General features: G+C 40.4%; 1 protein-coding gene across 3 annotated transcripts in view; it reads left to right on the plus strand.

Moving 5' to 3' along the window:
• LOC143852200 (protein LONG AFTER FAR-RED 3-like) overlaps positions 1 to 14,898 on the plus strand; it is a 101,651-nt gene that overhangs the window by 40,392 nt on the left and 46,361 nt on the right. For all 3 annotated transcript variants that reach the window (XR_013236738.1, XM_077361579.1, XM_077361580.1), the window contains exons 7-9: positions 1,736 to 1,930; positions 2,586 to 2,671; positions 14,373 to 14,480. Coding sequence is in view for 2 of the 3 variants with exons in the window: in XM_077361579.1 (XP_077217694.1) it covers positions 1,736 to 1,930; positions 2,586 to 2,671; positions 14,373 to 14,480 (389 nt within the window). In the remaining variant the exon portion in view is untranslated. The remainder of the gene's footprint in view (positions 1 to 1,735; positions 1,931 to 2,585; positions 2,672 to 14,372; positions 14,481 to 14,898) is intronic.

The raw sequence follows: 14,898 nt of genomic DNA on the forward strand, positions 1-14,898 counted from the left end.
CTGAGCGTTCCGCCCGGTCACATGACGGGCCTGCCAGACACCCTTTGCTTTAGCAAGTGTGGACCCTCTTCGCTTCCGTCTCCTCTTTTATGGGAAAGAGCTAACCAACTTCGTGAAAAAACATGGAAGAGAGACTACACACGTGTCCAATTCGTCCGGTCCAAATTCTTTCTTTTCATTTAAAGCTCAAGTTTGTACTCCGTCAATAAAAGGAAGAGGAAAAGTGCAACAACAAAAGTGACCAATTTCTAGCGACCGCGCGTTTTCTTCCTCTTCTTGGACGCTATATTCTTGGTCTGCCCGGTTGATGTCACACAGTCCCACTATGGGCATCCTCCACACCCTCCCCAGCCATCCCTGAGCCCGCTGCTCCTTGCTCGTCACGGGACGGAGGTCACCCCTCTAAGATCCGGATCCGCTCCTCTACGTCGTGAATCCGTCCTTAAAGTACCCGCTTCGAAACCAGCCTTTGAGAGGTGCAAAAAAAGAGGGAATTCAGAAAAAAAGGCTAGTCTAAGGAGAACTCGTGAGCGAAAACAAAGTTCAAAAACTCATGTCTATCCGCTTGCCTGAGCAAACTTTGAAATTCCGGCAACCGATTGGAGGAGGGTCTCCCACCTGGGCGCGAGGAACCATTCAAGGAAAAAGAAGGAAACTCAGCAGTCCGTACATAAAAAGTACAAGCAGAATAGGATAAAAGACAATTTGCAAACTCAATCCCCCGTGGGATCTGCTGAACGTCGTCCGCATGAGGGCAAGGAATGTCCATCATTTGAACATTGCAACCCTCCGTCACATGAGGAGTCCACCTTGGTAGCGAGGAAAGGTGGGCAAACGATGAAACTGGTGTCTCTTGAGGATCCTGACCCGGAAAGAAACACAAGTTAGTCTCTGCGGCATTATGCTCCTGGCCACAAACGGAGGATAGGACATGCAGTGCCCGAGTTAGTTTAGTTTGAACTTTGTAGACAATGCGTAAGCAATGTGGAAGGTTATTGGCCTTGTTTATCTGGGTTGTTCCATGAATCTTTTTCATCATGGCTGGCCTTATTGTGTGATTGTATGAAGTGAATGTTTTTGGGTCTGTACCAAACATCTCTAAAACACTAAACCAATCAGCCCTTTTTTATATGTCTTTCTAGTTTCCAAATAGAACCATTGCCTGCAATGTTTCCAACGACGGAAACTGCTGGGTAGGAGTTCTGCTATAATAAATTATTCTCTGAATAAAAAATACCTGCTTTTTCTTCCTCTTTATAGCAAACTGAAGTAGGAATGGGTCACGCATAATGTTATGATGGCATCATCTGGACGTCACGAGTATGGCTCCCTTGTGGCCCATTTTTGGGCAATCTCTCATCTTCTCCCTTTACTTCGTTGGTGCCCTTTGGGACTGATTTTGAGTATAGATTTCACCTTTCTCAGTTTGAATCCACTACTTTTGTTTTATTTGTTTGGATTACTGCAACTACCACATTTTGTCGATATTATTCTCCAATTGTTTTCCTTGGACTTTTACATCCTTCATTTACTGGACATATTTGCTTTGTGCATTGTACATGCTTTATGAATCTTGGTAAGGTCATGGAAACTAGAGAAACATGACCTACTGAACAACTGGTTCTACAATTATTTGCTTTTCCAATGGCATATTACTCATAGTGTTTTTTTTTTTTTGAACGGTACTCATAGTCGTGGAGTATTTTTAACTATTTTAGTTCATTCATGTCTGCAGAACCCACTGGACTTCTGGTTGATTCTGCAATGAAGCTTCTACTCCCTTGGCTTCCTAAGGACTCAATTGATGATAAGAGGGATGCATTAGTAAGAGCAAGCAAGCTTGCACTGATGAATGGCGTGACAACAGTTGTTGATTTTGGGACATATTTCCCTGGTGCACCACCAGAACTGCTTTGGGAAGAATTTTCTGGTTTAATTTTCAACCTTTCTCTCCTCTATTCCTTAGTTTGTTGGATGTATTTGAATGGTGGTTGTTCTGTGTGAAACTACTAATTACTCCAAAAGCTTAAGCTATTGGAGAAGGGCAGTATTTAATCTTTTATACTTTAACACTCCCCCTCACATGTGGCCCACTTGGCAAACACATGGCACATGTGGTCCCACCTTGGGCCGACCATTGCATGTGGATTTTTTTTTGGATAGCGGGGAGGTTTGAACTCGAGGCTCTGATACCATGTTAGAAACTTACCGACTTCTCCAAAAGCTTAAGCTTTTGGAGTAACTGGTTGTTTCACATGGTGTCAGAGCCAAAGGTCCCGAGTTCAAAACCTCCCGGATAGCAAAATTCCACATGCAATGGCCAAACCCAGAAAGAGGGCCCACATGTGCCACGTGTAGGCCAACCCAAGAAAGAGGGGCCACACGTGAGGGGGAGTGTTAAAGTATAAAAGAATAACAACGCCTTTCTCCAACAGCTTAAGCTTTTGGAGAAGTCGGCAAGTTTCTAACATTCTCTAATTAGACAAAATAGATATTCTAAAATTTTACAGAATATATTGGTGCAGTTCATGGATTATGATATTAATCAAGCTTCTCACCCAACTCTTATTTCGTGATATTCACAGATGTTTTCCAATGGGCTGATTCTAATGGGAAAATGCTGATAAGAGTTTGCTTATTTTTTCCGATGCAGACATTGGCTCGTTTAGCTGTATGTATTTTTTTTCTATGACTACCATGTTAGAACTTTCCAGTATCTTAAGTTTATTTTCATTGCAAAGATTCCCGAACTTTTTGAATGAACCTGTCCTTTATGTGATAATATAAAAACCCTACATTAGGGTCAGTAGAAAAGATGAAAAATAGCGGATGTGGTTCGAGACAAAAAGGTTATTAATCATTTCTTTGTACCAAATTATTGAGATTAATTTGGTACCTTAAAACCATTCATTAAGAGACTATTTACATGATGAAAATTCTGCCCCTGAATCTTGCAACACTCAAACCTCCCTCACCTCCCATCCCCTCTCCCATTCTGCAGTGTAAGTGTAAAAACTCCCCAGCTTGAAAAGAATCTTGGAAGTCTTCCTTTGCCAACAAGCTTTATAATGAAATCTACAAGCTGATCTGACTTTTCTTATGGGGCTTATCTCTTTAGATGGAACCCTGTCCGTAATGAAGTGGCAGTCTACCAAATGTGTTTTATCCTTCATCGATATAGTGGATTTGAGGACTATGTGTAGGGTAGTGTCGTTTCACACTGAAACATCACGGGAAGTTTGACTTGATACATCAACTATGTCATAGAGTATTGGTCCATATAATTTTATCATGTGGCAGGAGCCATAGCTCGGTACACAATTTTGCTTTAGACCTCAACACAACGGATCGCTTCTTGTTTTTCTGTGTAACTAAATTCCCACCAACAAATTGCTATAACTAGATGCACATCATTTATCTAGTTTAGAGAGATGCCCCGTCAATATTGTAATCTTCCAAATGATGGTTTCTTGCAAGTAGAATACCTTTAATAGGAGCGGGCATATACCTCACACAATTGTATCTATTGCATCAAGATGAGTGTCTGCAGCTTATGCATAAATTTCTTGATTATACTAACACCCTATGATATGCAGGGACACATGATAATCAAATAAATAAGTTTCCCAACTATCTTTTGATACTTACGAATGCCATCTAGTACCTTTCTATTATCTTCATGAAGATGATTATCCTCCATGGGATTTTCAATAGGTTTTACTTTGCCAAATGGATGTTCCTTGACTCCACTGGATTACCCCATCCAAGGTTTTAAATTTTGGTTTCGGTTTCGATCGCCTGAAAATGAAAACATTTCAGTTTCAATTGGAAATTTCTGTGGAAATCTATGTTGCATGAATTCTAGATTCTTCTGAACCGATGAAGTACCCGTGTCAGACACGTGTTGGATTCCAATACTTTAGGATTCATTGTGACTTTTGTAGGTCTCTTTAATATATTTTTCGTCTAAATACTAAAAGAAAATTAACAATTACCATGTGTTTTGAGTTTTATCTATCCTAATAGTCTTTTTATATGGAAATAAAACATTATATCTACTTAACCTACCAAATTCGCACTAAATAACCGTATTATAATGTAAAAGAATTAAAATTTAACGAAGCCAAGAATCCGTTTTTTTTCCAAGGTTTGCCGTATTTGACACTTGATACCGTTGTTGGATTTTGACACTCGTATCTGTACTCATGCAACATGTGTGGAAATTTTGTAGAATCATGGAAACGCATGGAAACATCCGAGATGATAGAATTTTAAGATGGAACTTTAAGAAATGTTAGTGTAAGCATAATTTCACTCTTAGAGACTATCAGAAGCAACATAGCCATCCATAATTCTTTAACAATAGTGACCACCTAGTGGCCTGTGCTGTCACGGTTGTCTGATAATGCAGTATATACCACATTTCACATGTAATTCATATAAATATTTATACACAATGCATACACTACATTTCACATGCAATTTGTATAAATACAATTATGGAACAGATACTACTATACAATTTGCGCTCTAATAATTGATTCTCCATGCATTTATAATATCTTATATATTATTTCTTAAACCATGAACCACGACTTTTCCTATGATCTAAAAAAGAAACACTTTTCGTATGCCAATAATTTATACTCTTATTTTAGTATTGAATTCAAAATCTAGTGATATAAGACACAAGAGAGTACCTTCTTAGGAAACATTGTTCAAAGTTCATATAAGTGAACAATAATGTTGTTGAAAAGTACATACTATATGTAAGTTCATACTGTATATTGGTACATGGGAAATGTTCTTCAATCTCTTCAATGCAATCCCTTGTGGTGATCATAATACTCACAGCCTCTAGCGTGGCAGTGGCAGTGGCACCAATAGCAAATACAGGTAGCGCAACAACACTAGACTCCCACATTACAGTGATAGTAGGAAGTCGGCGAGTTTTCTTCTTGCGAGACAGACAGATATAAAGTCTTGTGCATCAGAATGGTAGGCAGGACAAGGAGAGTTCAACGAAGGAACTGCCATGTGGCCAGCGGTAAAGGGAGAGTAGGGGATTGGTGATGGACAACACCTATATAATAATTATTACTCTTTAATACCTTATATAAAATGCGACTATGAGCAATATTAAATATTAGAGCGCTGACCATAGTATTCCGTTGAATATACAAAGTCTCCACCTTCTCCGCCACCCTCTCATAGCCGAACCCCCCTTCCCTCTCGTCCCGAAACCCTAACCCCAAGTCCGGCCAAACTTTCATCTGAGGCACAACGGTACGCTGTCTTTTTCCTGCTGAGAAGGAGTCGTTTCCATTGACTGGACGGTATCAGCCCTCCCTCGACACCCCCCCCCCCCAAAAAAAAAAAAAAAAAAGAAAATATTTTCTGCCCAGACTGGAAATTTTTTTCCAGGAACGAGGATAAGCCCCCTACCCCAAGTTTTTCAACCCACATCATTTTTCCTCCTCTTCCTCTCATCCCTCGGTAACACCTAGAACTCTTTTCTCCCTCTTACTATGTGTTAGATCTTCATCTCCTATCCTACTTTGCTTCTTGTTTGTCTTTGCGGCTCCTCTATGTGCCCCATGTCTTCCTTCTTGTCAAGCTTCGTTGATGACCATCATTCTTGGAGCCGCGTCTAGCTTTCTTGGCCTGTCCTAGTTTGCCCACCTATTCAGTTATCTACTGTTATTCGTCTTGATTTGGCTGGTCTGTTTCTTTCTTGCTTGTTGTTATGGAGGAGGTGCTTGACAATCCTTCCACAGGAGTGACAATTCTTCGTTCGACACCTTCTTTGGCGTCTTCTTCGCCATCATCTCTCTCTGTGGATGGATCATTCCCACAGATCACTACTGTTAAGTTGGATGGGGCAAACTACGTTACTTGGAAAGTAGCCGTCGAGAAGTATCTTATTGCCCGTGGGAAAGCTCACGTCATTCGTCGTGATCCTCCTCCTACGACGGATCCCACCTTTGATCGATGGGAACAGGAGGATGCTCTTGTTTGTACCCTTCTGTGGCAGAGTATGGCCCCTCACGTCTCTGGGCCATTGGTGCTTCTGCCTACTGCGAAACGGATCTGAGATCAGGTTACTCTTCTTTACTCTGGCGTGGCAAACATTAGTTGGATCTGCTCTACCTATTCCGAGTGGGTGCGTTTCTGCCGTGGTGATCTCCCTCTTGCCACCCATTACAGCCACTTCGTTGGCCTATGTCAGCAGCTTGATGTTTACATGCCGCTTACCACGGATCTCACAGAGGCTGCCCGTCAGAGGGATCAAATCCGTGTTGTGCAGTACCTTGAGAGTTTGGGTCCAGAGTACATGCATCTTCCTCAGCAGATTATCGGCTCTGGCGATATTCCTTCCCTTACTGCAGTTTACTCCCGCGTCCAGCAGTGCTCTCCTGGTGATCCAGTGATATCTGTTCCTATTGATGGTTCTGCTCTCGCGACCTATGATGGCAGTACTCGTCCGCCTCATGGTGGGGCCTCCTCTGGTCGTGGCCGTGCCGGCCGTGGTGGTGGTCGTTCTGGTGCTGGCCGTGGCCGTTCTTTTTGCACTCACTGTCAGCGCGAGGGACATTATATTGACCATTGCTATACCCTGCATCTCGAGCTTTGTCAGGTACGCTCGGCTCACATGGGTGCTACTACTGCTTCTGCTTCAGATTCCGCTCCCTCTGCTTCTGTTCCTGCACCAGCGGATTCCGCCTATACATTATCCTGTGCCGATTATGAGGAGTTCTAGCGTCTGAGGCTCAGTTCTCGTCTTCCCTCTGCAGGTTTTGCCCAGCCAGGTAGTTCACCCACTACCCTTCTATCTAGCTCAGGATCATGGATCATTGACTCTGGCGCATCCAACCACCTGACTGGTAAATCTTCTCAGCTTCATTCTTTTCGCTCTTTCTCCTCTCCCTCTCAGTCTATCACCCTTGTTGATGGGTCCACTACACCTATCACTGGTGTTGATCATATCTCTCCTCATCCTGCTCTTACCTTATCTTTTGTTTTATGTGTACCAAAATCACCATTTAGTTTACTTTCAGTTAGCCAAATTATTAAACCTCTTCACTGTTCTGTCTCATTTTTCCCCTCTTACTGCTTGTTTCAGGATCTCTCGACTGGGAAGACGATTGGAACGGGTCGTGAGGTAGATGAACTCTATCATCTTGACTGCCGGTCGCCTACTGTCTTACATAGCTCTGTGGATACATTTCAGTGGCATTGTCGCCTGGGGCATCCTTCACTTCAGCGGCTGCAACAGACTTCTCTGGTTCCCAGACCTTTTTCTAGTTTTCAGTGCGAGTCCTGTGAACTCGGGAAACACCGCCGTGTGTCGTTTCCGTCCCGGGTCATTAGTCGAGTGTCTAGTCCATTTGAATTAGTCCATTCTGATGTATGGGGACCCTCTAGGGTTGCGTCTAGTACTGACTTTCGGTATTTTATTGTGTTTATTGATGACTTCTCACGCATGACCTGGTTATATTTACTGAAGAGTAGATTTGACGTGTTCTTTGCTTTTCACACATTTCATTCTGAAATTAAGAATCAATATAATTGCAATATTAAATGTCTTCGTACTGACAATGCTAGAGAATACTTTTCTGATACTACTGGATTTCATTCCTATCTCTCCCAACATGGGATTCTACATTAGTCTTCATGTGCGTACACCTCTCAATAGAATGGTGGTGCTGAGAGGAAACTTCGTTATTTGCTTGAAGTAGGTCGCACTCTTTTTTTTCAGATGAGTGTTCCTAAGGCATACTAGAGTGATGCCCTTCTCACGGCGTGTTTCTTAGTAAATTGCCTTCCTCTGTCTTAGAGGGTGCTTCTCCTTTTGAGATTTTATCTCCTGGTAAGGAACAGTTTCGTCTGACATATCGTGTATTTGGATGCGTTTGTTTTGTTCATAACCTTGGACCTGGCCATGACAAACTCGATCCCCAGTCTGAGCGTTATGTCTTTCTGGGGTATTCCCGTACGCAGAAAGGCTATCGTTGCTATAGCCCTCGTCTGCATCGCTGGTTTGTATCAGCCGATGTTATGTTCTTTGAGTTCGAGGCATTCTTCCAACATGGTGCGGCATCTTTCACCCCTTCTCTCGAGTCCGAGGTCTCGCTTCCCTTACCAGATCTACCTGCTTCTCTTTCGTCATCTCCTGTTTTCGTGCAGCCAGCTTTTGCAAATTCTACTTCTTCTGCCACGTTGGAGAAGCCAGCTCCACCTAAAACTACACAGCAGTATCAGCGGCGCCAAGTTACAGATAAGTCTCATCTACCTCCTGTTGCACAATCATCTTTTGAGCCGATGATCCCTCTCTCCCGCTCTCAGGTATCTTCTCTTCCGCCTTCTTCTGTTGTTTCTGATTCTCCTATTTCATCTCGTACGAGATCCCGTTCCACTGCACATCCTATTTCAAATTTTGTTTCTTATGATAAGCTCACCAGTACCTTCCAGAGCTTTGTTTCCTCCTTGTCTTCTATGTCTTTACCACAGTCAGTGGTTGAGGCTCTTGAACATCCTGGCTGGCGTGATGCTATGCACCTCGAAATGGGCGCTCTTCATAGTAATGATACATGGGATCTGGTTTCCCTACCCTGTAACGACCCGATTTCCATGACCGGATCGCTACAAGCAAACACCTGCCAAAATACCCATAATTTTTTTTTTCTTAAACCATATATGAAAATTAAATAGCCATTGCTATTATTCCATTTCCAAAATGTCTCCATACAATAACTTTAACTTAAAACCAATTTACTCAATTAAGTAAAGTCTCGAACTAGCCAATTTAAAATAAATTCAAAGTGTTGACGAAGGGTATCGTCTTCCTTAATTATTTGCTCCCATCTTCCTACGCTCCTAGACATCCTCGTGCGCAAACGCACCCTCATTAGAATTCTCTAATCCTGGGGAGAAAATCAGGTCAGCAGGATGATAGAAACTGAACCAGTATAAGAATTCAATTTTAAACAACATATCAAGATCCATATATTATAGATAAGACAATTGTAATTTTCCAAAATAATGGTTTACCAAAATCTTCTGCAACTGAATAGAAAAATCATTTAGGGTGAACAAATGTACTAATAACTGAAAGAGAATAATTCAATAACATTAAGAACAATTATAAATCTACCACATTCTTATCGTAACAATTTCATTTAAACCCAGGGCACTCCAGCTCCCACTAGCTTGTTACCCTTGCCGACACGGCCGACTCCGCGTGGACTTATTACGGTAGATCATACCGCCTAGGGACTCTTGGTCTCCGTAGGATTCCGACATCAACTAGGAGTTGTGCGGTTCTCCCAAGTTGTATACCTTTTATTTATGGGGATAACTCAATGGTTTCCCATCACCCTTTCCCATTTCCTCTTTGGATATTTCTTATGTTTCCATACGACTTCCAAGTTATTTCATGTGATAAACAATTAAACTGATAATTCTTTATTAGAAATCAGATTCCATTTTCAACGTATAATACAAGAGACAAATTTCATTTATCATAGAATGGTTTAGAAAACCATAAAAATTTAGATACTTCACCATTCTTATTGCATGAATTGAAAGCCATACGAGCAAAGTTAGCTATCACCTGCCTTAATCTTACAAACGCAGTAGGATGAGATGGCTCCTGTTAGAGAGTAGAGTGTAACGATCCTGAAGTCACATAGTTGAGTGTAGAGAATGGCAGTTTAGACTAGGATCAAGTTGCTAAAAATTTGTACACTAATTAATCTTGATCCTGTCCCGTAGTGGGACTCACGCATACTCTTAATTACACCATATTGCTGCCTTGTTCAAGCAAACCGTCACACTAAAAAACACTAATAGCTGCCTTGTTTAAGGGCATAAAACTCGTATATCAAAACATCATATTGCTGCCCAGTTTTGGGCGTAAAAACACCCATACTGAAACACTATACTGCTGTCCCGTTTTGGGACGGAAAGTACATATGTGAAAACATTAAGTTGCTGTCCCGTTTTGGGACGGAAAATACATACGCGAAAATATTAAATTGCTGTCCCGTTTTGGGACGGAAAACACATACGAGAAAACATTAAGTTGTTGTCCCGTTTTGGGACAGAAAATACATACGCGAAAACATTAAGTTGCTGTGGGACGGAAAATACATAAGCGAAAACATTAAGTTGCTGTCCCGTTTTGGGACGGAAAATACATACGCGAAAACATTAAGTTGCTGTCCCGTTTTGGGACGGAAAACACATACGAGAAAACATTAAGTTGCTGTCCCGTTTTGGGACGGAAAATACATACGCGAAAACATTAAGTTGCTGTCCCGTTTTGGGACGAAAAATACATATGCGAAAAAATTAAGTTGCTGTCCTGTTTTGGGACGGAGAATACATACGCGAAAACATTAAGTTGCTGTCCCGTTTTGGGACGGAAAATACATACGCGAAAATATTAAGTTGTTGTCCCGTTTTGGGATGGAAAATACATACGCGAAGACATTAAGTTGCTGTCCCGTTTTGGGACGGAAAATACATAAGCGAAAACATTAAGTTGTTGTCCTGTTTTGGGACGGAAAATACATACGCGAAGACATTAAGTTGCTGTCCTGTTTTTGGACGGAAAATACATATGGGAAAACATTAAGTTGCTGTCCCGTTTTGAGACGGAAAATACATACGCGAAGACATTAAGTTGCTGTCCCGTTTTGGGACCGAGAACAACATACAAAACAACGCTTAATTTGGTCCATTTTGGGACCAACAATAACACACAAAAGCAGGGTTAAATCTGGTCCGTTTCGGGACCAAGGAAAACTACTCATTACATCATTAAATCTGGTCCATTTTGGGACCAAGAGAAAACACAATAAGACAAGGAAGGTAATAAGGGTACTTACTTGTTTAGTCACGAAAAGTAGAAGAAGTGAATTCTTCTCTTAAGGATCTACAGGACTTCTCTTTCTTCTCCCTTTTTCTTTCTTCTCTTCTTTTCTTCCTATTGTTATTGTGTGCAAGGAGACTAAGGCAAGGACAAATATAGGCAATATATAAAGGAAGCAAGAGTGAGGTGTGGGTTTCTTTTTCTTTTTTTGGCATGATATGGGGAATCACCTATATTCCTTCCTTTTTGTTTAGCAATAAAGGTAAGTTGCCTAATCTTATAACTACAAGATCTTTTCCACAAAGTAATTTGCTACTAATTAGGGGATTTGAATTAAGTGAATCAATCTATCCCACCAAAAGAGTTTAGCAATAAAGGTAAGTTGCCAAATCTTATAACTAGAAGATCTTTTCCACAAAGTAATTTGCTATTAATTAGGGGATTTGAATTAAGTGAATCAATCTATCCCACCAAAAGAGTTTAGCAATAAAGGTAAGTTGCCAAATCTTATAACCACAAGATCTTTTCCATAAAGTAATTTGCTACTAATTAGGGAATTTGAATTTTAAGTGAATCAATATATCCCACCAAAAGAGGTGTTCAAGATCTCCCTCAAAAGTGGAGATCAAATCTCCAACCTATCTTATTTATCTCCTCCTTTCTTTATATTTTACTGGATTTTCATTTAATGAGGGTAGGTTTCCCCTAATATGAGTTACTTTCTTATTTAATATGTTTCAAATGATTTCTTATTCCGCGGAAAACTTAATCCCCAAGCTACCGAAACAAATATAGAATAGATTAACAAGAGCCATTGATCTCTGGACCGATTGATCTGAGTAGACCAAGGATGAATAAGAGATCCTATTTCGGGATCAAGGGTTGGTCTAAATTGGATCGATGATCTCGATCCTCGATATACGATCTAACGGTCTAAAATTCAAAATTTAAGGAATTGAGAGAAAGTGTCAAAAAGTGGTCGTTACATACCCTCTGGTGCCTGTCCTGTTGGTTGTCGGTGGGTTTTCTCCATCAAATACCTCCCTGATGGTACTGTCGAGCGCTTAAAAGCATGGTTAGTCGCGAAAGGATACACTCAGACTTTTGGTGTTGACTACACTGAGACCTTCAGTCTAGTTGCGAAAATTTCCTCTGTACGTGTGCTCCTGTCTCTTGTTGTTAATCATAGCTGGCCCCTTCATCAGCTGGATGTAAAGAATGCCTTCCTCCATGGCGATCTGACTGAGGAGGTGTATATGGAGCAACCACCAGGGTTTGTTGCTCAGGGGGAGACTTCCTCCTACGTGTGTCGCCTACGCAAGTCACTCTATGGCCTCAAACAATCTCCGCGTGCGTGGTTTGGGAGATTCAGTGAGGCAGTCATGCGCTTTGGCATGAAACATTGTGCAGTGGATCACTCAGTCTTCAATTATCACTCTTCAGCTGGGTGTATTTTGTTGATAGTTTATGTGGATGACATAATCATCACAGGGAGCAATTCACAAGGTATACAACGTTTGAAAACCTTCTTGCAAAAGGACTTCTCTACTAAGAATTTGGGTCAGCTCAGGTATTTCTTGGGGATAGAGGTTGCTCATTCTTCTAGAGGCTTGTTCCTATCACAGAGAAAGTATGTCTTGGACTTGCTAAAAGAAACAGGTAATCTTGGAGTTAAACCAGCTTCTGCACCCATGGATCCTAATGTGAAACTCGTTCCAGAAGAAGGAGAGTTGTTGGAGGATCCTGGTAGGTATCGCAGGCTTGTCGGTAAACTTATATATCTCACGGTTACTCGGCCAGATATTTCATATGCTGTTAGAGTTGTCAGTCAGTATATGAGCTCTCCACGTATTTCTCACTGGGCTGCGGTGATACAGATTCTCAAGTATTTGAAAGGGGCTCCAGGGAAGGGATTGATGTTCAAAAGACATGGCTATATGAAAGTTGAAGGCTTCTCTGATGCAGATTGGGCTGGATCCCCAGCAGATAGACGGTCCACCACTAGATATTGTACATTTGTAGGTGGCAATCTTGTTTCATGGAAGAGTAAGAAGCAGGAGGTTATTGCTAAGTCTAGTGTAGAGGCTGAATACAGGGCAATGGCACAGACAAGCACGGAACTTATTTGGCTACGTTCACTTCTCTCTGAAATTGGTTTCATTTCATCTTCTCCTTCGCAGCTTTATTGTGACAACAAAGCTGCAATAGACATTGCCAACAATCCAGTTTTCCATGAGCGCACCAAACATATTGAAGTGGATTGTCATTTTATCCGTCAAAGAATCCAGAAAAGAGAGATTTGTACTGTGTTTACTCAGTCAGGGGACCAATTAGCTGATATGTTTACAAAGTCCTTAAATAAGACAAAATTGAGTGACATATGTAACAAGCTAGGAATGTATGATATCTACATTCCAGCTTGAGGGGGAGTGTTGGAATATGTAACTTGCCTAAGGGCATTTAGGACTTTGTACTTTCCTTTATGTTTTAGTATAAAGATATGAGTCAGGGGGAGATTACCCTAACTCATTAATTTCTCTCTCTAAACTCTCGGTTAACAGTATAGATTATTATGAATGAAATGCATCATATCTCATAACAATTAGATTGGCATTAGACTAGACTTAATCAGATAAGGATTATCTTATAATGACTTTTTTCCATCTTTATCTTGTTTCCATTATCTCTCTTGTTCTCTTATGATTTTCTATTTAGACCTCTCACGACTCACGAGGCATTTTAGTTGAGTGCAGACTTATTATGAATAAACTATTTCTCTACAATTAGTATGGCATATTTTCTATTTAATTGTTAAGCGAGTCTTATACTAATTTCATATTGTAATACAAATCTAGTTAGGTTTTCTAATTTTTTGTTTGTATATGTCCTGTTTGTATTACATGGTATGGGATAAAAATATTCCTATTCATATATCAATTTTAGAAATTTGTTGAGACATATCTTCTCTCCCCATGTCCATATCTGTATTAGTATCTTGGTCCATAGATGGAATAATTTTCAAAAATATAATTAGTCGTCAAGTAGTTTCATACTAATAAATATCTATTTCTATACACAATTTTTTGTTTTGAATGATTTTTTCTATACACAATATTCTCCATTATTTCTCTGTGTTCCATATCACAGGGTAGATAGGATTTAGTGATCATGCTCCAATTGATACTAGAATTCATACTTCGTTCTTTTTGCTTACTGTGTGAACCTGATATTCAATACATAGCTCAGTCTGAATTCAGTGACCATGCTTTGATGGACCTAGGGTTAGTACTTTATAGATGTTTTTACTCCCTCCCTTATGTATGTGATTGTTACGAATACAGTAATCAAAACCTTGTTTCTGAGCTATATGTTTCTCAAAAGAATGCTTCTAATTTTATGGTGGTTTATGTACTTTAAAGTTTTGACATCATTACATAAAGGTTAGATTTTTCCTCGCTTTTCTACTTATTTTCGCTTTGACTCTTGATATTCTTAGGATCTATTCCAAGCGACAGGTCGGGTCTTCAGCCAGTGGATTTATCTTGGTGGTGTTAAAGCTTTTGCTGATGGGTATGTGGCTTCCAACAGTGCACTTTTCTACGAGGTAATATCATGCTTCGAATGATTATGTAATGATTGGCTGTTAAGTCCCGCAGAAACTCATCTATGTTTTCTTATAAATCATTTTCTTTTTTTTTTATAGTCACAAGTGTTGCTTTGTTGGTATACAATACATTAATTTGTGGATAGTTAGCATTTCTAGAGAATTAGCTTCTGTGATTTTCTTCTGGTATTTTGTAGCTATAAACCTAAATGGGTAGAATTTCTAGGAACAACACCGGTATCCCTGATGAGTTTGCGGCCATCACAAAAATTAGGATATATCAATCAAATTATTTTGATAGCATTTAGGATGATCCCTAAATATGAGTATTGGGAAGGAAAATACTCTCGTGCCAATTGTCTTGGTTCCTAGTTTAACTACAATTTAGTAGTGGGCTGTACTTTGTTCAAACAATAGG

This window comes from Tasmannia lanceolata, unplaced genomic scaffold (assembly GCF_043159265.1).
Source record: "Tasmannia lanceolata isolate RefF3 unplaced genomic scaffold, GAP_Taslan_0.1 ptg000019l, whole genome shotgun sequence".
Classification (NCBI taxonomy): domain Eukaryota; kingdom Viridiplantae; phylum Streptophyta; class Magnoliopsida; order Canellales; family Winteraceae; genus Tasmannia; species Tasmannia lanceolata.